The sequence below is a fragment of a genome, unplaced genomic scaffold (assembly GCF_019419815.1).
Source record: "Pyrus x bretschneideri cultivar Hongxiangsu unplaced genomic scaffold, Pyrus_bretschneideri_v1 Contig9, whole genome shotgun sequence".
In the NCBI taxonomy this organism is placed as follows: Eukaryota; Viridiplantae; Streptophyta; class Magnoliopsida; order Rosales; family Rosaceae; genus Pyrus; species Pyrus x bretschneideri.
The window spans coordinates 1594478-1617508 of record NW_025999831.1 but is presented as its reverse complement, the minus strand read 5'-3'; the positions used below and the strand labels follow the sequence as shown (position 1 = coordinate 1617508).

Below are 23031 nucleotides of genomic sequence, written 5' to 3'. Positions count from 1 at the left end.
CTTCAAGTGCTCGAGATTAGAGGATGAAGTGAGGGTGCTTTTAGAAGTGTACGACCCATTTTGAAATAGAGACCTCAATGATCCCCAAAGAAAGACGAAGGAAACGAAGGTCGTCTCTCCCGAAGAAAAAAAAAAAAAAAAAAAAAAAAAAAAAAAAAAACACATCCGGATGTAAACTCAAGGACTTCAGGTTACAACAAAAGACCTCAAAGATTCGCAAAGAAACGATGGAACATCATTAAAACGATCAGATACCAAGCGCTAAACGATGGGTGGACTTTGAAAGCAACAAGATGCAATACATTTGAGAGAACTTTCAAACGTCTAGATTCTTCGTCTGGCGAGCTTGCATAAATTACGATAAACTATTGTCAACCAACCCTTCACTACTGTTCTAAGCTAATCAATACCTTACAACAAAGCAAAAGTACCTCAGCCTTACACCTAGACGTTACTTTTGTTGAATGCAAGACATGTAAGCTGGAAATCAATTTACTCATCTGGGTGTCCTATATTCCTCAAAGACAACTGTGGCAATATTGGAAGCCATTTTGCTTTTCTTTACCTCTGCTATATTGTTACACTGCCAAGGCAAATGAACGATCTTCACCTTCTTCAAATTCTGAGCATGCTCGAGGATATATTTTGCAAACTGAATTCTGTTAAATCCATTGCACAGCTCTATCGTCACCTCCTTAAGTTGATGAATAAAAGAAAGGTTTTGCAAACCCCAGTATCCCATGTCAAACCCAGAACACTGCAGGAAAGGCAACAATCAACTTGCGAATCAATTGAAAACACACACAGAGAGACATAGAGGCTAGACTTTTGCTTACATATTCTCGGTCACATGACCATTGATTAGTCTTTATCTCCAAAGTATTCAAATTATGTAGTCCTCCAAAAACGGAGACCATTCCTGGAACTAGGACATCACGGAAGCTTCCAATAGAAATGCTCAAATGAAAAACATATCCTAATAGTCTTGCCTTCAAACCCCCATTGAACACTGCCTACAAGTTAAAAACACGATACCCAAATTATCAAAAGGTAAATTTACCTAATCAGGCAAAGTAATCTAACAGCGTTCCAGAACAACAATTCAAACCGAACTAGAAACCTAACATCAGTTTTTTTTCTAGCAAGTGTGATTTTAAATTTAGTTTCAAATTAATTTAACAAGCTCTAACAGCCTTTCTAAGAAATAATACAGGACCAGATTGTAAAATACTAGAATAAAAAAGATATAAAATATTTAAAAGAGAAGTGTCTCGCTACCATGGTGGTCTCATGGTTTAGAGTAAGAACTTTAACCCTGCTTATACTGCAAAGAACCGCAGACAAGAAGTTAAGGTCATCCGCTTCAGGCATCAAAGAAAGTTCAGCTTTTTCTAAACACATTAGTTCCCCCAAATTTTGGCGCATCGACAAACACCCATACCACTTCAGATACTTAAGATTTGGAGCACGGATATTTAGTAATCTGCTGCCTGTAAGAGTATGTTCCCAGCTGATACATATTTCTTCAAGTTGCTCACCTGAGATGTTGATGTGGCAGGCACCGTCAGCCGAGTCAGCAACCATCACAAAACTAAACGATTTCAAAGAGGAGCTTTCAATGGTGACATTGTTTATTCCCTCAAGATATTCAAGATGTAAATCCTTGATGCACTTACATGAACTTGAGATCCATTTGAAAAAATCCTCATCTTTTATACAAACACATCTCAACTCCAAGTACTCGAGATTAGAGGAAGAAGTAAGTGAGGGTGCTTTAAGAAGTATACGGCCCATGTTCAGAAAAAGAGACTTCAATGATCCACAAAGAAAGACAGACAACGGAAACAAAGGTTGTCTCCTCCGACAAATCATCATCCGGATATCAACCTCAAGGACTTCAACGTTACAGCTTACAGCATTGTGGATCCATGTCATCAATCGAAAAGTCGCATCTTCAAGAAAATCAGGTTCAAGGAAATCGTCAAGGCAAAAATCATCCCAATAGATACGAAATCGTTGTATTTTATTAACGCCACGATGCATCCATAAAAACCTATCCAAAGAACTCAACAACTGCTTAAAGCAGGAAACCATATGTGCATCAGAAAATACATCAATATCCAATGAAGGGGTTGACAGATAAAGTTGTTTGCATCTTTTGGACACACAGCCGAAACGAGTGAGGTCTGTGATAGCAAGGAAGGAAAGAATGTGATGAGCAACTCCATCGGGAAGATCACTAATTCTGTCTGTCATAATCTTAGCCAAAGCTCTAACTCCATGACGTTGATAACTTCCAGCTGCCATTAATTTACGATTTCCATCCATACTGATGCACTCACTGGGTTTTATACTTTTACAAGAAAATTGGGTCTTCCATTTTCTGCACTTTTACAAGGATGGTTGAAGAGTTCAGTTAACCAAAGTAAATACAAATACTCAGTTATATTTATACACTGAACTAAAGTAAAGAGAATTTCGCCATGGAACCCTTAATAACATCAGACTTTAGAGAAAAACACATGTGAAAGCTCAATTCTTTAGAGAGAGAGAGAGAGAAAGAAATAAAAAAAAAAAAAAACCCAATACACTTTGTACCACCAAAGGAAATTTCAGAACTACAAATCCAATTATGATCTTGAAGTGCTTTTTCTAATTTACTACTACCTTTCACCCATTAAAAGAAATAATTGATGGGGTCGACAATTCAATCGAAAGATAATGCAATTTTTGCAGCACCAAAAACCCGAAAGAGCCAAAAATAGAAACCCACTTTACCAATTCAACAACTAAAACAATTATTAGATTCACGTACCAGCAAGCATCTTCTTCCTTAAATTTGAAGGACCGATTCGGCACATTGGTGCCCATATCGCGCTCCGGAAACGGGAACACCTCGGTTCGTTTGAGGTACGGCTCGGAACCGGCTGGATCGGCCGGAAACGGCTTGAGATACGGCTTGATTTGTGAATATATGGTGATATGGCTAAAGTTGCAGAGGACTAGAACCCTCGTTGAAGATAGCCTGATTTCGACGATGAAACAGACGACAGCTTTTGCTTTATCAAACACATTTGGTGTTCCAAAATTTTTAATAAGCTGTTTTTTTTTTTAATTTTCCAGAAACCAGTCCATAACTTTGTGATTATCAGTATTATTATTTATTTATTTTTTTTTTTTTTTTAAGATCAACTGGTTGCTTTGTCACGAAATTAATGATTAGCAGTATTAGTTCTAATAATAATAATAATAATAATTAAGCATTATTTACAGAACTGTTCCAATGCAAACCGAGATATAAGATGAAAATGGGGCGAGAAAGTTTTAGTTGAGTACCTTAATAAGTCTTTTGTAATAAACTAGCGAAATTAGGAAATTTTGCAATGTCTACTCTCAACCATCTCCACAACAGTGAATTTGAGGCAAATCAAATTAGATTTTGTAGAATAAGGAAAGTTTTTAGTTTTATCTTTCAAAAATGCTACTCTTACCATTTAATTGTATCATAATTTGTATCATTTTTTTAATAGGAACGTATGTAAACACGAGAAATTCCTGAAACACAAGCGACAAGAATACGTGTACAAAATATATTTTTTGTATTAAAGATTTTGGGGTTACAATCTCTTTGTAATTTGGTCCTCTGATTCTATCTTCGTAGGGTGTGGGTTTGTGGATGAGTGGTTGATCCAAAGGGCCGTCGGGGCTTGATCTAAGGATGCACAGTTGATGAATGGATCTTCAAGGGGCGTTAGGCTTGATCTTGAAGGTTGATGGATGAACGGATCTTCAAGGGCTTTTGGGCTTAATCTTGAAGGATGAACGGATGTGTGGATTTGTTGAGGTTGTTGATCCAAAGGGGCCGTTGGGGCTTGATCTTAGGATGAACGGATCTTCAAGGGCTTCTGGGCTTAATCTTGAAGGATGAACGGATGTGTGGATTTGTTGAGGTTGTTGATCCAAATGGGCCGTTGGGGCTTGATCTTAGGATGAACGGATGTGTGGATTTGTTGAGGTTGTTGATCCAAAGGGGCCGTTGGGGCTTGATCTTAGGATGAACGGATGATGAGCGATGAACACTTTCTTCAAGGGCCGTCGGGGCTTGATCTTGAGTTGGTGGAAGTTCTTCAAGGGCCGTCGGGGCTTGATCTTGAATTGAACGGATGATGAACGATGAACACTTTCCTCAAGGGCCGTCGGGGCTTGATCTTGAGTTGGTGGAAGTTCTTCAAGGGCCGTCGGGGCTTGATCTTAGGATGAACGGATGATGAACGATGAACACTTTCCTCAAGGGCCGTCGGGGCTTGATCTTGAGTTGGTGGAAGTTCTTCAAGGGCCGTCGGGGCTTGATCTTGAATTGAACGGATGATGAACGATGAACACTTTCCTCAAGGGCCGTCGGGGCTTGATCTTGAGTTGGTGGATTTGACGAAGAACGAAGATTGCTTTCTTGATCCTTCGGGATTTGCTTGAGAGCTTTAGAGTTTCAAGGCTTCCTTCTTTCTTCCTTCCTTCTTTTCTTCTTTTCCTTCTTCTTTCTTCCTTCTTCCCCCCCAAAATGAATGCATTGGCCTCCTATTTATAGAATTCCAAAACTTGATTTTTGGATTTAAATAATCAGATGAAATAAATCATTTCTGTCAGGTATTGACACGTGTCATATTTGATGACTTTTCCAATTTATTTCGATTTTTCGTTGAGTCACACGCTACATGTAAAATTTATGTGACACGTGAACGTTGAAATTTTAATTATTGGTCAACATTCATTTCACCGAAATTTTGATGTCTACAACGTAACCCACATGTTTTAACGAATCCTATCTCTACTAGAGAAATAATATAACTAAATGATAAAGTGTAGCATTATTCCTTATTTAAGGTACATGTAATTAAGGGTATGAAAAATGTCCGACCAAGTTCAGAGTGAGGTTCAAGGCTGCCTTGCATCTAGGCCAACTTTGGCTATTCTAGTAAGTTGAACTTGAAAACTCTAACTTACAATACAAATGACGAGGTATAAACAATAGTATTAGTAACTTCATTTTGTAATATTAATTATATACTTTTTTATATGTGTCAAATTATTTTTTGTACATAAATATAAATGCTACCTCATGTGTTATTCTAAATTAAACAGTTTTTACGCTTTAAAAAAGTTATTATACACTCATTTCGGTTTGATTGAGACAATAATACTTGCAGCTTAAGGAAACCGCCATAAGGAAAAGGATTAATTGGTAACATCAAGAAATCCTTGCCACATTAGGAATTATACTCCGATTAGGAAAATGATTTAATTGAAAACCCTATATATACATATTTATACCTTCAAATACTTAATTACCATATTGCACTAAACCTTTGATCATCCCTAGCTTTGTTTACCATATTCTTGTTCTCAAACCATGACCTCAAATCCTCGCCCTACAATAAATATTCGACGTGTTATGGTCGCCCTCATCGCTGGCATCTTTATCAGTATCGTCGCCGTCTACACCGACAATACCGCCCACTACCGCCGTAACACATTTAACGTAACTCATGCCTTTCTCACCGGGCTCAAGCTCACCATCACCAATGGCTTCAACACCCTCCACTATAGTCTTGCCCTCACCGTCTCCGTCCAAAACCCCGACCGCCACTTTCGCCACGAAAACATTCAAGTCGTCGCTTATTACAAGCGCCAAAAGTTTGCCACGGCAAAATTGACTTCTTTTCTCCAAGTGCCGAAGAATACGACTCTTGGGACGCTTTCGTTTGAAGGACAAGTCAGCGGCTTCATTGCCAGCGTTGAAGAAGATGCAGGTGGAGCTTACGAAATCGATGTCGAACTCTCTCTTCGAAACAGTTACTTCTTCATGTCACCTATTAAGTTCTTGTATCCGAATATGCCATCTAGGGTCACGTGTGACTTGAAGGAGAAACTATGTCGTGCAACCAAGAAGAAGTTATGTCCTTTTGCGAATAGGGCGTCCAACGTCCCTCATTAACATGACCAATGGGATCATGGGATCGATGGAGGATGTTCTGTCCTTTTTTACTTAGGGTTTGATTATGTATATTGGATTTTGTTAATTCGTAAGCAAAATGTGTACATTGGATTTTATTAGGAGTGAATTGCCGGTTAAGTTCTTAAATTATTACTCAAGTGAAGATTAAATTTCTGTATTAAAATTTCAAAAAATAAGGCCATAAACTCATTCAAAACTATCAATTTCATCTTTTGAGATTTCAAGCTTTTCATCTAATTCTTGTAAACCATTAGAGACACTGCATGCATAGAACCACATGTATATTACAACATGCATACGTAAATGAAGTATGCTTACCTAAAGAAGAACTCGCCATTGCTACGCGAAATGAGAAAGAGATCTTGTACACTCAACAGCCAAAAGTTCCAGCTTAGAATAGGGTTACGCTCAAAACGGATGGATAATGTGAGTGCAGGACCTTCTAATATATAGTCAATCATCTATGATCTCAAGCCTATTAACCGATGCTCAAGATATTCCATATCAATTAGGATTTTGATATAGTTCTACTTGGTATTGAACTCTCGTCAAAACATGATAAGGTTACTTGAATATAATTGCATGTTATTAGGACTCCTAATCTTAGCCAAGTAAAAACATGATTTTCTCAACGTGATAACTCACAAACTGAATAACAAGTTTGTTGAGAACAAAAAGTCATTTTCCTTGACACTCACAAACTTACAATTCTTTGTATACTTAAATTATGTGGCTTGCTAATAACATACTTTAAAGGATAAATTTATCACGAAAACTAATAATAAAGATTTGAAAACTTTGGATTTTAACGATAAAGGCAAAATAAAAGATAAAATGAATAGTACTAGTATTGATTTTTTTAATGTAAAAACATGATTTTTCGTTAAAGTACCGAAAGTTTTTTTTTTTTTTTTTTTTGAAGTTCCCAAAATTATCACTTGGAAGGCTGTGATCTGACGCTGTCTTAAGGTAACTAGCCTTTTCGCGAGAAATAAGGAATAGCCCTGCACAATGACTGAAAATTTTGACTCAAAACACAGTTACAAAAAAGGTTTTAAACCCTACTAAAAGGGTTTGATATTTTTTTATTGGTTCTTGACCTTGAGGCTTGAGTTATGTTACCGTGGATGGTGGGAAGGGGTTTTGCAAATGGGTTTGTTCTTGCTGCAGATTCATGAAAACATTGGGGCTCAAAAATGTGATAGGGTTAAATAACATCATCATTGAAAGCTCGTCTTGGGATTCATTCAGGGTTGAGTGTTCCTCTTTCTTTCAACTTCAACTATTCAATCTTAAGATCTCTGGTGAGAAACATGAAGAAATAAATATAATCTGGGATATTGATGAGTATCTACCGTTGATGGATAATTCGTTGGAAATTTCTGCTCCCAATCTCAAGTATTTGGAATGGGATGGTAGTATGATGAATCATCAGAATCTGGCGAAGTTGAAGTTGAATGTGGTTACACATCTACACCATTACTTATGCGGTGTGCCTGAATAGGAGCATAATTTGGAGAATTTGAAAACTTTAATAATATCTCATATTCTATTCCGTGATGGGGATATTGGCCTTCAAGTTCAAAAGGTGAAGTTTTCTGCCTACCTTACTGTCCTTGTTATTTTGGTTATTTGGACTAGTTTGATGTAACAATGACACATTTAATATAGTCATTTTTAAGTTCTTTAGACAAATTTATATAGCGCATTCTACTAAATTTAGCTTAAGCTCCTCATCCATACATAGAGCATTTTTACCAAATTGAGCTTAAGTAAGTTCCATGGTACTTTAAAGTTCTTTGTCCTAACAAAGAATTTGAGTTTTGACATATTATATGTGGAATATTTTTTTTGTTGAATTGATTGTTTGTTAATTTTGTAGGCATCTGTATTTGATAAAGGATATCGGTAAAGCCAGAACCTTGATTTAATTTCTCAGCTGAAGGAGGTAACGTTGGAACTATCTTACGGGCCAAATGAATCCGAGTTGCAATGGTTTCGCCTGAACATGCTCGGGATTTGAAGAAAATGGTTGTGGAGGAGTTCAGGAGCGAGAGAAAATCACGATGCGCGGTTGCGCACCACTACTGTCTCGTATTGCTAGCTATCAGAGTTTGTGGTTCCAATGTTGCGATGTCAGGGTTTAGTCACACAATTACGCAAGCAATCGAGTGTTTATCTTGACGAAGTTCTCTGCTTTTACTTCGTACTTTAGTCTGTGATGTGACTGACGGGCCTAGTTTTCTTCTCTGAGGAGCTCCTTGTGCTATATGGCTTATATATCCAATGAAAATAGGTAGACCTAGCACTCATTTGCTGTCAATTTCAGCTGATTGACATACTTGTTGCTTGCAGATCTACTTTTGTTTTTTATTTTTATAATGCGTTTATTAATTCGTAATCGGAATGAGAATAAAGAATTCGATTCTGATTGTGAATTATACATGTGTTTACTAAAATTAAGAGGAATCAAAAGTGCGTGGGGCTCACACAAAAAATGGAATCCAATTTCTGAAATTAGAGGATTTAGATTCTCAACATATACAAGACATTTGGATTCCGAATTACCCAACCAATCGGAATGATAATTTTTTTTCTCTTTATGCCCACACTTACTTTTATTATTTTCAAAATTATCCTTTTAATTCTAGACTTATTTCTCTGAAAATGCTTCTAACAATTTCTTTCCATATCTTTCTAGGTCATTAAACATAATTCTATGCTCATTTACATTATGCACAACTCCATACATATGCCGAAGAGAAAAAACTACAACTTGAGTAAGAAAATTTAGATATCAAAGTCAATACTTAAATTTATAAAAAAAATAAACAAAATCATTTTAGTATGTCTATAAAATAAAAAAGTAATTTAATTTTTTCTTACTATTATATACTATATCAAATTTTATTAAAAAAAGTATATAAAATATTTGATTTGAGACAAGGACATTTTAGTAATCATACTGGTTTATATTTCGATTATGCTGAATTAGTAAACAGCTTTATGGAATTGTATTCCGATTCCGGACAGTTTTAGTAAACAACTTCAACAGGAATCTGATTCTGATTCCACGACATTTCAATTCCCCCTCAATTCAATTCCTCTCAATTTGATTACGGATTAGTAAACGCACTATTAAAGTAATAGGATTCTTTCTCCTCTTAGAGCAACTCCAGCCCAGCGGGTTGGACTGGCACCCAGTGAAGAAAACAGCCCCGCCTGCAAGAAAAGAGCTCCAGCCCAAACATTTGACTGGCACCCAGCCCGTGCCAGTCTGTTGCCCAGCCCAAAATGGACAGACCCAGAAGCCGGTCTGTTTGATGGCACGTGCAACACACGCGGCTGCCCAAGCGAGTAGCCGACAAGATTTGCAGGCGCTGGGGCCTGCGTGCAGACCCACTTGCAGACGTCCGGGTGAAGGAAACGTGGCCTCCTCAGAGCCGTTGGATTTCCAACGGCTAGTTTTTTAGGCTGTTGGATTTCCAACGGTAAAAAAAATTTAAATTTAAATTTTAAATTGGACCGTCCGATCACAGATCAACGGTCCACGTTTATTTCACCAAAAATTTAAAAAAAAAAAAAAAAAGGCCCAACGGTCAGAAATTTGACCGTTGGCCACGTGGCGTAATGAGTGCTGTTGGATTTGATTATTTTTCAAATCCAACGGTCCCGATTAATTACAACATTAAAATTTATTAAAAATTAATAAAAAAATGTCAAAATTTTTTAAAAAAATACAGAAAAATTTTAAAAAATACATTTTTTTTTCTATAAATACCTAACCCTCATCTTCCACCTTACACCACATTTCAATATTTTCTACACTTTCTACACTTTCTACATTTGAATATTTTGTACACTTTGAGAGAAAAAAATGACTTCGTGGAAGCTCAGTGAAGATGCTACATTGTGTGAATGTTGGGTTCGCACTACTCATGACCCGATTACGGGTAATGAGATGGATAAGCGAGAAATGTGGAGTAAAATTACAAAATCGTTCAACGATGTACATGGAAAAGATGTCAGATCTAGTCAAGGTCTTCAAGGTCGTTGGAAAAAACTCAACGCATCCTTTACTTGTTGGAAAAACACCCTCTCTCATGCTTCTGGTAATTTGCGTAGTGGGACAAGTTTAGCGGATGAGGTAACAATATTTTTATTTATTTATATGCATTCCACCCACATCAATATTTTAATTTATTTAATTTATTATGTAATTTTTATGTAATATGCATTCCAAATACTTATGTAATTTTTATGTAATTTTTATATAATTTTTATGCATTCCACAATTCTTATGTAATTTTTATGTAATTTTTATAGACACTACAAGCACAAAGCATTCTACAATGCAAAGAACCATAACAAATCATTCAACAAATGGGAATGTTGGCAAATTGTCAAAGATTGGCCTAGATACAAAATTGTGGCAACCGGTCCAGAAGTTGTCATGCACGGTATGGGTCTACACAGTTCGCCAGAAGCAGACACAGCCGAACAAGAAGCCAACACATTTGAAGACACGGAAGGGATGCCTGAACAAGTGCCAGAGACCCAACCGACTCGTCAGTCCCTCAGGCCTCAAGGTAAAAAGGCATCAAAGAAAAAAGGTAGTTCTTCCAAAAATGACTACACTAAATATATGGAGGAACTTACTCGTCAAGGTGAAATGAACATGGCATGGGAAAAGGCTAGAGATGAGGAAAAAGCTGCTGCTGTGGCAGCAATTATTGCAGCTACTAAGGCTCGTGATGCGGCGTCTGAGAGACAAAGAGAAATAGTTAATCGAGAGAACGAGATGATTAGAGAAGCACTTCATCGAGAGAATGAGATGCTTAGAGAAGAAAGGATGGCTCAAACAGATCGTGACACTATGAACAAGTCTCTAGTAGGACTGTCTCCGAATTCAAAATATTTTTGGACATCAGAAAAAAGAGATGTCTTGCGAATGAGGCGTGCAAGAGATGCCGAAACAAGTCAAGGGGGTTCCAGCTACAGAAATCCTAGCAACCAAGATCCTAGCACCACATATCCTAACTCCACAGACTTTATTTAATTTCTTATGTAATTTCTTATTTACTTTTAGAACTTTATTTAATTTAAAATTAAAATTACATAACCTCACCATTTAAACTTAAAAAAAAAACCATTTAAACTTAAAACACCAAATAAAATTACATAAAACACCATTTAAACTTAAAATTACATAACCTCACCATTTAAACTTAAAAAAAAAAAAGCAAACACACTAAATAAGATTACTTAAAAAACAATACACTTTATTCTTCAACCACAAGCCTTATTTTAATTATCTTCGCCTTCGTGCAAGCTCCACTGATGCTCAATCAAGTCATTCTGGCGGGCTATGTGCCAGTATGGCTCTTGCAATGAAGTGTATCGTTGAACGATCAATTCATTGTAACGTCCATCCCGTTCCAACGGCTCGTGTTGCACGGGATCTTCGGTCCGGTCATGAGCATAGTAGATTTATGTTATTGAGTTGTTCATCGGATCCGGCTCGTATTCATCGACGACATCATAATCATACTCGTCTTCAACAATCATGTTGTGGAGAATAATACACGTCATCATGATGGATCGAAGAGCCTCGACATCAAACATTCTAGCTGCAGCCCTGACAATGGCCCAACGAGCTTGCAGGATACCAAAACAACGCTCGACATCCTTCCTACACCCTTCTTGACACTTTGCGAAGTGTTTCTCTTTTTCACTCTGCGGGTGTGACACTGTTTTGACAAATGTTGACCACCTTGGGTAAATACCATCTGCAAGGTAGTATGGTCCCTCGTATTTAGTACCATTAACCCAATATGTGCATCTCGGCCCACGCCCTTGTAGCAGTTTGTCAAACACTGGAGATTGGGCAAGGACATTTAGGTCATTCTGAGCTCCTGAAACACCAAAAAAAGCATGCCAAATTCATGTATCAAAAGAAGCCACCGCTTCCAGAATGATGCTTTTGGCTCCTTTTCTGTCACCATAAGCTCCTTGCCACGCACTTGGACAGTTTTTCCATGTCCAGTGCATGCAGTCGATGCTTCCAATCATGCCAGGGAAGCCTCGCATCTCAGCCTTCCTAAGAAGCCTTCGCATGTCCCTTGGCGTGGGTTGCCGAAGGTACTCATTGGTGTAGAGGGCTTCAATTGCAGAGCAAAACCGCATCAGGGACTCCAGAACTGTTGTTTTTCCCATCCTTGCGATCTCATCCACTTGATCTGCGGATGCTCCATATGCAAGCATTCGCAAGGCAGCCGTAATTTTTTGCTCAGGAAGAAGACCTAGAACATGAAAAGCATCCTCTTTTTGCACAAAATATGGATCATGGTTGCAAACATCACTCATGATTTTAGCGAACAAACTTCGTTGCATTCTAAAACGACGTCTAAAAACATGATCAGGGTAAACGCTGTTGGGAATAAAATAATCTTCCAAGAGATCTTTACCTCGTCTTTCCCTTCTTCTATCGATGTTTGCCGCACGTCCGGGTTTGGCTATCTGACCCATAGCTTGCATGATACGGCGGGAATGTGAGGCCCTCCGCCTTCTATGGTGATCATCGTCATCCTCCTCCATTGCGAAGGCCTCATCTCCACCTCCACCTTGGTCAAGATTGACCAATTCTTCCTGTTGTGCCAACAACCTTTTCTGCTGCTCTTGCAACTGTTTATACGCTCTCCTTGAAGAAGACATTGTAAGAACTCAAGATTTGAAAATGATAAAGAAGAATTCTGAGCTAAAAAAAAGGATTGAGTTTAGTGTGAGGATGAATGTAGGGATGTAGGGTTTATATGGACAAAAAAAAGAAGATGAGGTTCTGGACAATGCCACGTGGCACTACGTGATTGGTTGAAAATCTTAGCGGAAATCTATTCAAAAAATAGTACGTTCGGATAATGACACGTGGAGTGACGAGATTGGTTAAAAATCTTATCGAAATCTTGCCTAAATTATTGTAAACAGGAAGTGACACGTGGGTTGTCGGGATTGGTTGAAAATCTTAGCGGAAATCTATTCAAAAAATAGTACGTTCGGATAATGACACGTGGCGTGACGAGATTGGTTAAAAATCATATCCGAAATTAAAACTATTTTTTTTTATTATTTTATAAAAAAATTATTTAATATTTTAAATGGACTGGGCGCCAGCGCATTTTGTAGGGGTGGAGATCGTTTGTGCCAGCGCATTTTTAGACTAGGTGCCAGCACATTTTTTTTTGGGGTGGAGATGCTTTGGCCTATTACTGTTCATTGAGTCTGTTACTGTTCAATTAAGTGGATAAATGGGCTGGGTGCTGGCACAAAGTGGATAGGGGTGGAGTTGCTCTTATCTCCATCTACTTTTCTATTCTCACAAACCTCTTTTTATCTTTTTTTGGTTATTAAAAAATTAATACAAAATATTCACGTGGCTTAACTGTAATCATTCAGAGGAAAAATAAGAGAAAGGCTAAGAGTGAAGAGAATCTTACTCCTTTGAAGAAAGATACGAAGTGACTTAAAATGTAAATTACACAAGTTGTAATTTTTTCCCATTTTTAATGAAGTTTATTTTCTGTTTAAAGAAAAAAGTAAACTACATAATGGTTCTTGAATTCATAAACAAGTTTAAATTTGATTTCTGAACTAAATTTTTATTAATATACATTCTTGGATTTTGTTTAAGGTATAGCATTCGTCTTCTGTTAGATTTCCCGTCACAATCTATTTTTTTATTATAAATTTTTGAAAAGTTAGAATAAAAATAAACCAAAAAAAGTAAAATTCAAACAGAAAAATAAATTCAACCAACTAAAATCTACCAGCTAGCCATCCATCTGCTCCCATCCTTACCTCCAACCTCTCGAATCCATATCTAGGTTTAATTTGCAATCTCTTTGGCCCTTTTGATTTTTGGGTTGATAAAAACTTCTTGAAGACACTTTAGCATTTTACTTGTGTGAGAGAGAGGTTGTCGCAAGTACTGTTAAAAAGAAAAAAGTGAATGAGATCTTTATCTCTCGTGGAACAGAACTCACTTTTCATTACTATTACTTGTTTTGGAGTAAAACGATATAGTCAATGTTCACAAAAAAAAAAAAAAAGACGATATCGTTGATGAGTTGAATATTTAACTCACTTCATTATCTTTTTAGTGTAAATTATATCGTTTGTTTAAAAAAAAAAATTAGTTGGAATTGAATTCGCGCTAGGTTCACCAAACTTTAGCATAATTTATAGATGGAGCGTTTTGATATAGATGCTTGATTTTTTTTATTTTCTTACACCAAACATCTAAGAGCAATTCCACCTAAAAAATGCGCCAGCACCCAACCCACTCAGTGAACAGTAATATATCATAATGAACAGTAATAGGCAAAGCATCTTCACTCCTAACAAAAAATAGGCTAGTTAATTTTATTATAAAATAATAAAAAAATATTATTTTATTTTTAATTTCTGACTTTAATCTCTGTAATCTCTTTCCAGCTTCTTCTTTCCCAACCTCACTCCCACACTCCAAAACCCGAATCCAACGGCGCGATAATCTCAACTCCGATCAAAACAACCTTGTACGAACGAAACCCAGAAATAACAGAAACAATCCTTGCAGACAACCTCATGTCGTCTCTTCAAGCTCCATTATTGGGCCTCGAAACGACGATCGCGAATTGCCGTGTCAAAACGCCAGTGTTGTAAACCTCCGATAGGTTTCTTGCGTGAATATCGAGTCTTGTGGAAAACATGTCCAAGTTGCTCTGCATCAAGAGCTTCCCACTGTACGAAAGATCGATGCAGCGACAAGCTCCTCTCCCTTCTTCTCCTTCCGTGGCTCTTTGCCCTCCAACGCCACGTTGGCTTCAGCATGGCGTCAAATGGGCCGGTCCCAAGGTCTGTCAATTTTGGGCTAGCCTGGAGACCAGCTTGGGCTGGGTTCTAGGCAATCTACTCAGTTGGAGAGACTTCCCTAGGTGATGGGCCATTTTTTTGGTTGTGTGTTGGCCTATCCCACCCCCCCGTGGAAGTGCTCTAAGGCTTTTAGAGTGCGTTTGTTGCACCGGACTGTCTCGAACTGGACTAGCTTCAGGGATTAAGCTGGATTGGCTTAGTGAAGCGTTTGGTGCAGTGCAAGACTAAGAAGCAGAATAATAACAAATTCTAATATTATATTATTTAATCTAATATATATTAATATTTTATTATTTAGTCTCTTTTTCTTTTTCTAAGCTCTCTTCCTCTCTCCCCAAAATTCATTCCACATATGCAGATCATTCAAACAATTACAGAGCAAATCAAATGCCAATTCCAAATCACATCAAACCCAGTTCGAAATCAAAACCCAATTTAAATCAAAACCAAATGAAAACAAGAATCCCAAGCTGCTGTCCTTGACGCAAAATACTTCGCTGTCGTCCCAATCCAGCCAACGTCTTTATCGCCGTCGTAGGCTCCGGCGTTCTTGGCCTCCCATATTCCTTCAAGCACACTGGGTGGCTCACCCACCATTGGGTTCACAAGATCTCGTCAATCGCGTGAAGTCGACAAGTCCGAGGTCAAGTTCGAAGCGAATCAAACAAGTCCAAGGTTGAGTTCGAAGTGCAACGAAGCGAAGCAAACGGCTAGAGTTGGACAAACGACGGTAAGAGCAGGATCTTCCTTAGTTCGAAATTTTTGGTTCGGGGTGAAGAAAAAGGGAGAGAGTGGTGGTGTGCTGGTGGTGTGATCTCATTGGAGTTGGCGAGTTGTGGTGTGATGGTGGTTGTCGTTGCTCCAGATAACAGAGAGCAAAGAGAGGATGAGATGTAGCATACAAAGACGGAGTAGACGAGGTCTTAGCAATCCCATGGGTACTGGGGGTCTCGCTAAGAACTCCTAGCGAAGGAGTTTGTCCGTGTGAGTCCCCTTTCGTCTCATTAAACATAATCCCACTACAAAACAAACACGGGACTGGACTAATAGTTAGTCCGGTCTAGTCCAGTGATACTTAGTGAGGGCAGACAAACGCCCCCTTAGAGATTTAATCAAACTACTTTTCTACAATTTTATTTAATTTACTAATTAATTTCAAATCTCACACTTTATTATTATAATTAATTTACTCATTAAATCCAATATATAACAAATTCCTAAAATCTTGCAAAAGAATATATTGTTAATTTATGTCCCACTAATTCAATAAATATTTCAAAAGAAATTAAAAAAAATCAATAATAACAAAAAAAAATTTGAATTGTGGGTGCAAAAAAGACTAATTCTTTTTTTTTTTTAAAGATAATCAAATAGTAATATTTTAAATGTACCAACGTACTACAAATAATATTACTTACATGAGATATGCATGGCCATATATATTAAAAATAGCGTATCAATAATTTGCTACACTTTATTTTTTGTTTAGATACATACTACGTTACTGGTACGTTTATACTATCATAATTTTGGTATGTAAAAAATTAACAACAAATTACATGTAACTCAAAACCTATCAATATATATTGGCATTTCTTAAATAGTTTAGATATATATGGATTATTATATTGCGTCAAATTAATTTCAAACTCACTAGATATAATTATATCCTTAAATTGAGAAGGGAAGAAATTTCATAAAATATAGCAATAAATTAATTAATATTATTGATTGCATTTTTGACATAAAAATGAATTTGAAAAACACTTATATTTAGAATATAATTGGATTGTAGGATTTAATCAAAAGTCTAAAAATGAAGCATTGATTTGATTCTAATAATTAACTCGAATTTACATATTAGAAAGATGTAAATTTTATTTTTAATTTTTTCACGTCTCAAATTTATAGATTTTTACTAAAAATGGTTTTTATGAAATTAACCCACGCTATAAATGCAGTCCTCTCATTTGACACTAGTTGCCTTTGATACAAACCGTTTCTCTTCCTCTTCCCTGTCGATCAAACTTCCATGGAACCCCTTGCTGAAGGTGCTTCTGCCAATCTAAATGTCACTTTGGACAGATTCAGTGCTCTTCCACGTGAAGTTGCTCATCACGTTTTGTCATTTCTTCCCATATCCGACATCACTCGAGTTGGCATGTTATCCCAAGAATGCAGAGCATTTTATCTGTCAACTCCCACATTGAACTTCACTGAATTCCCCTCGGAGTCCACTCGCGCCTTCAACAGCCGTTTGGAGTTGATGGCTTCCTTGGACAAGTTCTTCATACATCGCCACCATAACAAGGTACAAAGCTTTTCTCTGGATTGGGTTTCTAAGTACGAACTTGGGGAAACAGATATTGAAAAGTGCTGCTCTGTTGAAAAATCTAGGGTTTTGGGTTGGATTGAAAATGCACTGACTTGCAACGTTGAAAAGCTTGATTTTTTCTTTCTTACTGTGATGCCAACCGTAAAAGATATTATTAGCGAGACCCAGATAGATTTTCCTTCATCTGTGTTTGTTTCTGGGTCTCTGAGGTCTCTCTCTCTACTTATGAAGCGTGCAACTCTTAAAGCTTCCACATTTTCTGCATCTTCTATCTGTAATCTGGTTTTTCTGACGCTGAGAAGTGTTACCATGGAAGATGATGAGGGTTTTTGCAAATGGATCTGCTTCTGCTGCAGAAATATTAAGGAGTTGACGCTCGAGTTTGTGATAGGGTTGCGAAAAATCGACATTGAGAGTTCGTCTTTGGAATCATTTGGTGTTGAGTTTCCCTCTTGTTGTGATCTTTGCCATGTTAAAATCTCTGGTGAGAAAGTTGAAGATTTGCGTATAAATTGGAAATTTAATGCTCCATTGCCTCGGACGAATTCGTTGGAGATTTTCGCTCCAAATCTTAAGCGTTTGAATTGGGTGGGTTATATGATGAATCACCAGAATCTGGGGGAGTTGAATTGTTTGGAAGAAGTTCAGATTTCTCTCATGGCTGATGGAGTAGATGACCCTGAAAGCAAAACACATGAGTTCCTCTCTAGCATTCGCAGTGCTAAAACACTCCGTATTGATCAAGGGACTGCAAAGGTAAAGAGTACGAAATTGAGAGGATAAAATCGGTTTACTGGTCTAAGTCTTTTTGTAGTGTTTAGGGTTTTATTGTCTTTTCTATTTGATTTGATTTGATAAAATCCTTTGGCTGTAATTTTGTTGTAGAATCTGTTCAAGGATGGCAACACACCCCCAATATTACATGAACTCTGTTGCTTGCATGTGACTATTTGGAGTGGTATCGATGACAAGGTTGTCCCGGCGCTGGCCTCACTTTTTAAAGGACTCAGTAATTTGACTACTTTGGAATTGACAGTATCATCTGATCAGCTACCCTTCTTCTTTTGCAGTGCAAATGCGGCTACTGTAAGTGAAAATCTACGTTCTCTCCAACATGCAGAGTACATTTTACCATTGACAATCTTAGTTGCATTTCTTACTTGGGAACTATAATTGAATTGCTTGTTTGTTTGTTAATTTTCTAGTCATCTGGATTCGATAGGCGATATTGGGAACGCCAGCACCTGGAGTTTGTTTCTCAGTTGAAGTATGTAACCATAGAGCTTACTAACGGGTCTAATGGATTCGTGCTTGCAAAGTATCTGCTTGAACGTGCTCAAAATTTGGAAGAAATGCTTGTGATTTGCCTGCCCAATCAATGGAATTTCGCAAGGAAGTTGAGGAGCAGCCGGATTATTTCTTCCAATGCTGCAGTTGGCTATCTGGAAAAAAGTCGGGGTCGTACTGGGTTCTAATCACCCAACTCTACATCCACATTTTGGGGTTTCAATGGTTCCTTTTCGGCATTGCAAATCAATGTTAAATCTAGTAGGGTTTGTTTTCTTCCTATATGTGTTATTAGGACAGAACTGGGCGGTTGATCCTGTAAGTTGTGTTTAAGGATATGGAGGATGGGAAAGTTCGGAACTGGATGATCGATCATATGTGTTTTGTTCAAGGATATGGACGATGCTCATCTCTTTTATTAGTATTAAGTTCTTATGCAACTTTAATTTCAAGATCTCCTTCTCTATGAACTTCAGTGTTTTGCCTCTAAAGAAAGCAGGTCTGTGAGGTTGAATCTCTGAGATTTTTAAGGTCAAAACTGTGTGCCCAATGTGTTGTGTGAATTGTTGTTTGGATTGTGAAAACTTGGGAATCAAGTAACGCCTTGGGCTTTGAAAGACCGGCCTAAATGGATCTTGAAAGTTTGTCCAATGTAGAATCTTTGATCGGTATACTATAGTAAAACCTCTCTAATGTAATACTATAATGGAATGATCTAAAGTAATTAAAAAAATTCCGGATTTTTTTTTGGTCGAACGATAGATTATGTTAGATTAGTCACCAATTGGGTTCGAACTCACATCGTCATCCAAAAACTCAATACTTTTTCATCACTATGGGAAAATACCACTTACCTGGAATTTTTTTTTTTTTTTATAAATATTTTGTTTTGGAGGAAATATATATATAAACTCAACATAATTCTTTAGTTTCACATAATTAAAAAAAAAAAACAACAACAAAATAAAAGTTTTTATTCTTCCTCTAAACATTGTAAAGAGTAAACTGACCGAAATTCAAATTCCCCTCAAGAATGTGTTTGATTTTGATTTTTCCCTGAAATTTCTTTTAAAAAAGGCTTTAACATTTTTAGCTCATTTATTGCACGTTGTCTATTTTCTTATCTTATTCAAAATTCTGTCAAATATAGTCTACTTGACAACTTGATAAATCCCTACGCACCCCACCGTCTCATACTTCCAATATACGTCCTTTCTCATTATTATTACTAGCATATGTCCACACACCATAAACCATGTTAGAACCCGTACCCATATTTTGATGGGTAAAAACCAAATTTCCCCTTAATTTAACCGATGCCATAGAAATTAGAAAACCCCTGCAGGAATCACACAGAGCAGGACGCCCCCAAATGCGCAAATTAGGTTTAGGTTTTCGAGAGGGGAACTTCCAAATCAATCACATTTCCAGAATCTGCATCGACCCAGTTGGGCTTGCACATCCTCCTACTCTTCCTAGTAAGCAGAATCTGGGTATGTTCTAGTTTCCTACCAAAAGAACGCATCTTTTCTTTTGTTCGTTAAGAAATGAATCAAATTGTTGTTCTGGTTTCTGGATAATTCAATTTTTCTGTGAGTGAATTGAAAGAGGGGTTTTCCAGATAATTTATTTCTGAGTAATTACTGGCGCAAGTTAATGGATACTGGAAGTTGTGAGGGTGAGGGAGTTGATGGTAAGAGGAGGATGATGGACAGATTTAGTAATCTTCCTGACCATGTTGCCCACCACATACTTTCTTTCCTGACTATCTCGCACCTTGCCCGTTTCGGCTGCGTGTCCAGACGATGCAGGGAACTCTATCTGTCAGCTCCATTTTTGAACATTGATGAACTTCCTCGTTTGTCTGATGCCAAGTGTAGTAAGCTGCAAAGGTGGTTGAATTGTATGGATAGGTTCTTCTTTCTTCGTGGTAATAATAAGATACAGCGTCTTCGTGTTTGTTGGATGAGTCACTTTGTAGACGTTAGTGATAGTGATAGTGATGGTCATGTCGATGGCGATGATGAGGATGATGATGAAACACTGTGCTCCTGTGATGAGTATTTTCGAATGATGTCGTGGATACACAATGCAGTGCGGTGTAACGTTGAAGAGCTTGATCTTGATATTGGTCCTGGAGAGGCGATAGCTCCGGTGTTTCCGTCTTCTGTCTTTCTTTGTGGATCTTTGACGTCTCTGTCGGTGGACCTGGGAAGTGTAGTGCTTCACGTGCCCTCTTTTGCGTTTCCCTCTAATCTCAAATACTTGAAGTTGAAAAGCGGCATGGTAGAACAGGGGTTTTCCAAATGGATCTCATGTTGGTGCAAATGCATTGAGGAGTTGACTCTTGATGGAATTCATATGCGAGATACCACCATTGAAAGCTCGTCTTTGAAAAAATTTTCTTTTGTGGGGGACAATTTAACTGACACAGTTGACATCAGAGGCGATAAACTTGAAGAAATAGCTATCGACTGGCTGCTTCACTCTCCTAGAGAAAAATCGTTAAATATTAATGCCCCATGTCTTAAATATTTGAGTTGGAAGGGGAATTTGATGGAAAGCCGAAATATAGGAAAATTAGAATTCTTAGAAGAAGCTGCTATTCTTCTGAAGCCTGAAGTAGATGGCTCTAGCGATGTACTGGAAGTTCTTTCCAGTTTATGCCGGGTTAAAGTTCTTAGCATAAACGAAGCGACAATTAAGGTACTGTGAACCAGAACCCTTCAGATCAAACTGATATATTTTTGTGTTGGCAATTTGAACTTTAATCTTCTATTTATTTCTTGTATGGGGTGATAGGGTAAGCTAAATATATATTGTTCTCATGTATCAGTAGACTTTAAAGCTGGAAGACGGATATTGGTTTTTATTAGTCTTGTTGAAATGAGTCAAAGAAATTGTGAAACATTATTTATTGCAGGCTTCATATCGGGAAGGATCCATTCCAGCATCATTTGATAACGTTTCATCTCTCCATATACATATTAAAAGCTTTGGTGATGAGTTGGTCCCAGCAGTAGTCTCTCTTTTCAAGGGAATGCCCAATCTGTGTACTTTATACATAAATTCTAAGCGGCCTCTTTATGGCGATGAATATGATGTAAGTTAAAAAGTCTGTTGCTACTTGCTTCCTTCTCTCTTTCCGTGTATAATATGTATCCTCAGGTTCATATTCATAACGGCTTTAAGATAATGCAGTTGTCCTTTCATTATATTTGGTTTAGACTCGTTGGGTGATCCCCTATTGATTCCGTTCTCTTTTTTCTCTTGCAGGCATGTGGGTTTAATATGGGATATTGGAAGATGCAAAACTTTGGTTTTATTCATCAGCTTAAGGAGGTTTCCATTGAGCTTTCTCATGGGACTAATGGAGTTGAGCTAATCAGGTATATACTCGAGTATGCCCAGAATTTGGAGACAATGCTCATAATTCATTCACCCCAACATTTGGACGAGCTTGTGACGAAGTTAGATGAAACCAAGAAAATTTCCAATGCCAAGATTTTCTTCAAGGAAAGTAGGAAATCTGTCTTGGTACTTTAGGGAACTTATTTATGCTATAATATCACTACCTTATTGTGAATGTTGACAGATCGGTTGTGGCACATCGAACTAAGTTTTGAGAATTTAACTAGCAATGTTTGCGTGTGCCATAATTCTTTTGTTTGTTGTGTATCTACCATCGGATCAATGGAATCAGTTTCAGTAAGCATTTCGTTTTGAAGTAAGTTTTCTTGCTGTCCTTGAGCATTACTGTGTTGGTTGACTAAACATGACTGCATTCGTAGCGCCATTCACATCTCTGTTTCCTATTTCTCCACTGTCCTAATTTCTCATTCACCGGCATCCCCAAACCCAAAAAATTAAACAGTATTAGTGGAGCTCTACTAAATTAACTTCACGTTTTCGATTGTCTACTACCAAAAATTGCCTTGTGGGCATGTTATACGACTAGCAGTACGAACATCGTTAAAAATGATGCGCAATAAAAAAAACCGATGACGATAAGGAATGCTTCTGCGGCAAGGATGCTTCACAGGTCTTTCGTGATCGTTTGATGAGTCTTGGTGCAGATGGTTCTGACAGCGGTAGCAATGGCGATAAGGAATGCTCCTACGAAGATTATTTTCGGTTTATGTCATGCGTCCATAGTGCATTAAGGTGTAATGTTGAAGAGCTTGATCTCGACATCAAACACGGACGTACCAAGTTTCCGTTTTCTTTCTATTCCTGTTGTTTTCTTGCCTTCTTTGATTCATGGGAGACAGCAGAAAACAGCACCGGCTAATTTTCAATTGCAGCAGCAAATCGAACTAGACATGGTTTCCTGCTGTGCATTGTATTTGAGGTGCATTGGTGTAAACACCTATATCAAAACTGTCCATAAATAAATCACTAGATCGTAATATTAATTGGCACTGACGGAAAAGTAATTCAATGGTAGACAGAATTGGTTTGATTCATGGAAGCAGTTGATGCTAAT

The 23031-nt window shown here is 37.5% G+C and overlaps 3 protein-coding genes across 6 annotated transcripts; 2 read left to right on the top strand and 1 right to left on the bottom strand.

Annotated features, from left to right (window-relative positions):
- Nucleotides 1–211: 211 nt before the first annotated feature.
- On the bottom strand, nucleotides 212–3318 carry LOC108867891 (putative F-box/FBD/LRR-repeat protein At5g44950). 3 transcript variants are annotated; one of them, XM_048576321.1, is made up of 4 exons: nucleotides 2816–3318; nucleotides 1279–2388; nucleotides 837–1013; nucleotides 212–757 (listed from the first exon to the last, which is right to left on the bottom strand). In XM_048576321.1, exons 2-4 carry the CDS (start codon nucleotides 2326–2328, stop codon nucleotides 497–499), a joined length of 1488 nt encoding a protein of 495 aa, XP_048432278.1. In that variant the 5' UTR covers nucleotides 2329–2388; nucleotides 2816–3318; the 3' UTR covers nucleotides 212–496. The 3 variants fall into 3 exon arrangements, with proteins under 3 accessions (XP_048432278.1, XP_048432277.1, XP_048432279.1); XM_048576320.1 differs by having other exon boundaries at nucleotides 1279–2383; nucleotides 2816–3316; XM_048576322.1 differs by having other exon boundaries at nucleotides 1279–1952; nucleotides 2816–3309.
- A 13455-nt stretch (nucleotides 3319–16773) lies between these two features.
- Nucleotides 16774–18997, top strand: LOC125473607 (putative F-box/LRR-repeat protein At3g28410). Its single transcript, XM_048576685.1, has 3 exons — nucleotides 16774–18014; nucleotides 18144–18344; nucleotides 18464–18997. Exons 1-3 carry the CDS (start codon nucleotides 16956–16958, stop codon nucleotides 18731–18733), a joined length of 1530 nt encoding a protein of 509 aa, XP_048432642.1. The 5' UTR covers nucleotides 16774–16955; the 3' UTR covers nucleotides 18734–18997.
- A 762-nt stretch (nucleotides 18998–19759) lies between these two features.
- Nucleotides 19760–22257, top strand: LOC103966409 (F-box/LRR-repeat protein At3g58900). 2 transcript variants are annotated; one of them, XM_048576714.1, is made up of 4 exons: nucleotides 19760–20038; nucleotides 20198–21251; nucleotides 21469–21648; nucleotides 21822–22257. In XM_048576714.1, exons 2-4 carry the CDS (start codon nucleotides 20202–20204, stop codon nucleotides 22089–22091), a joined length of 1500 nt encoding a protein of 499 aa, XP_048432671.1. In that variant the 5' UTR covers nucleotides 19760–20038; nucleotides 20198–20201; the 3' UTR covers nucleotides 22092–22257. The 2 variants fall into 2 exon arrangements, with proteins under 2 accessions (XP_048432671.1, XP_009377846.1); XM_009379571.3 differs by having other exon boundaries at nucleotides 19761–21251.
- The last annotated feature ends 774 nt before the right edge of the window (nucleotides 22258–23031 follow it).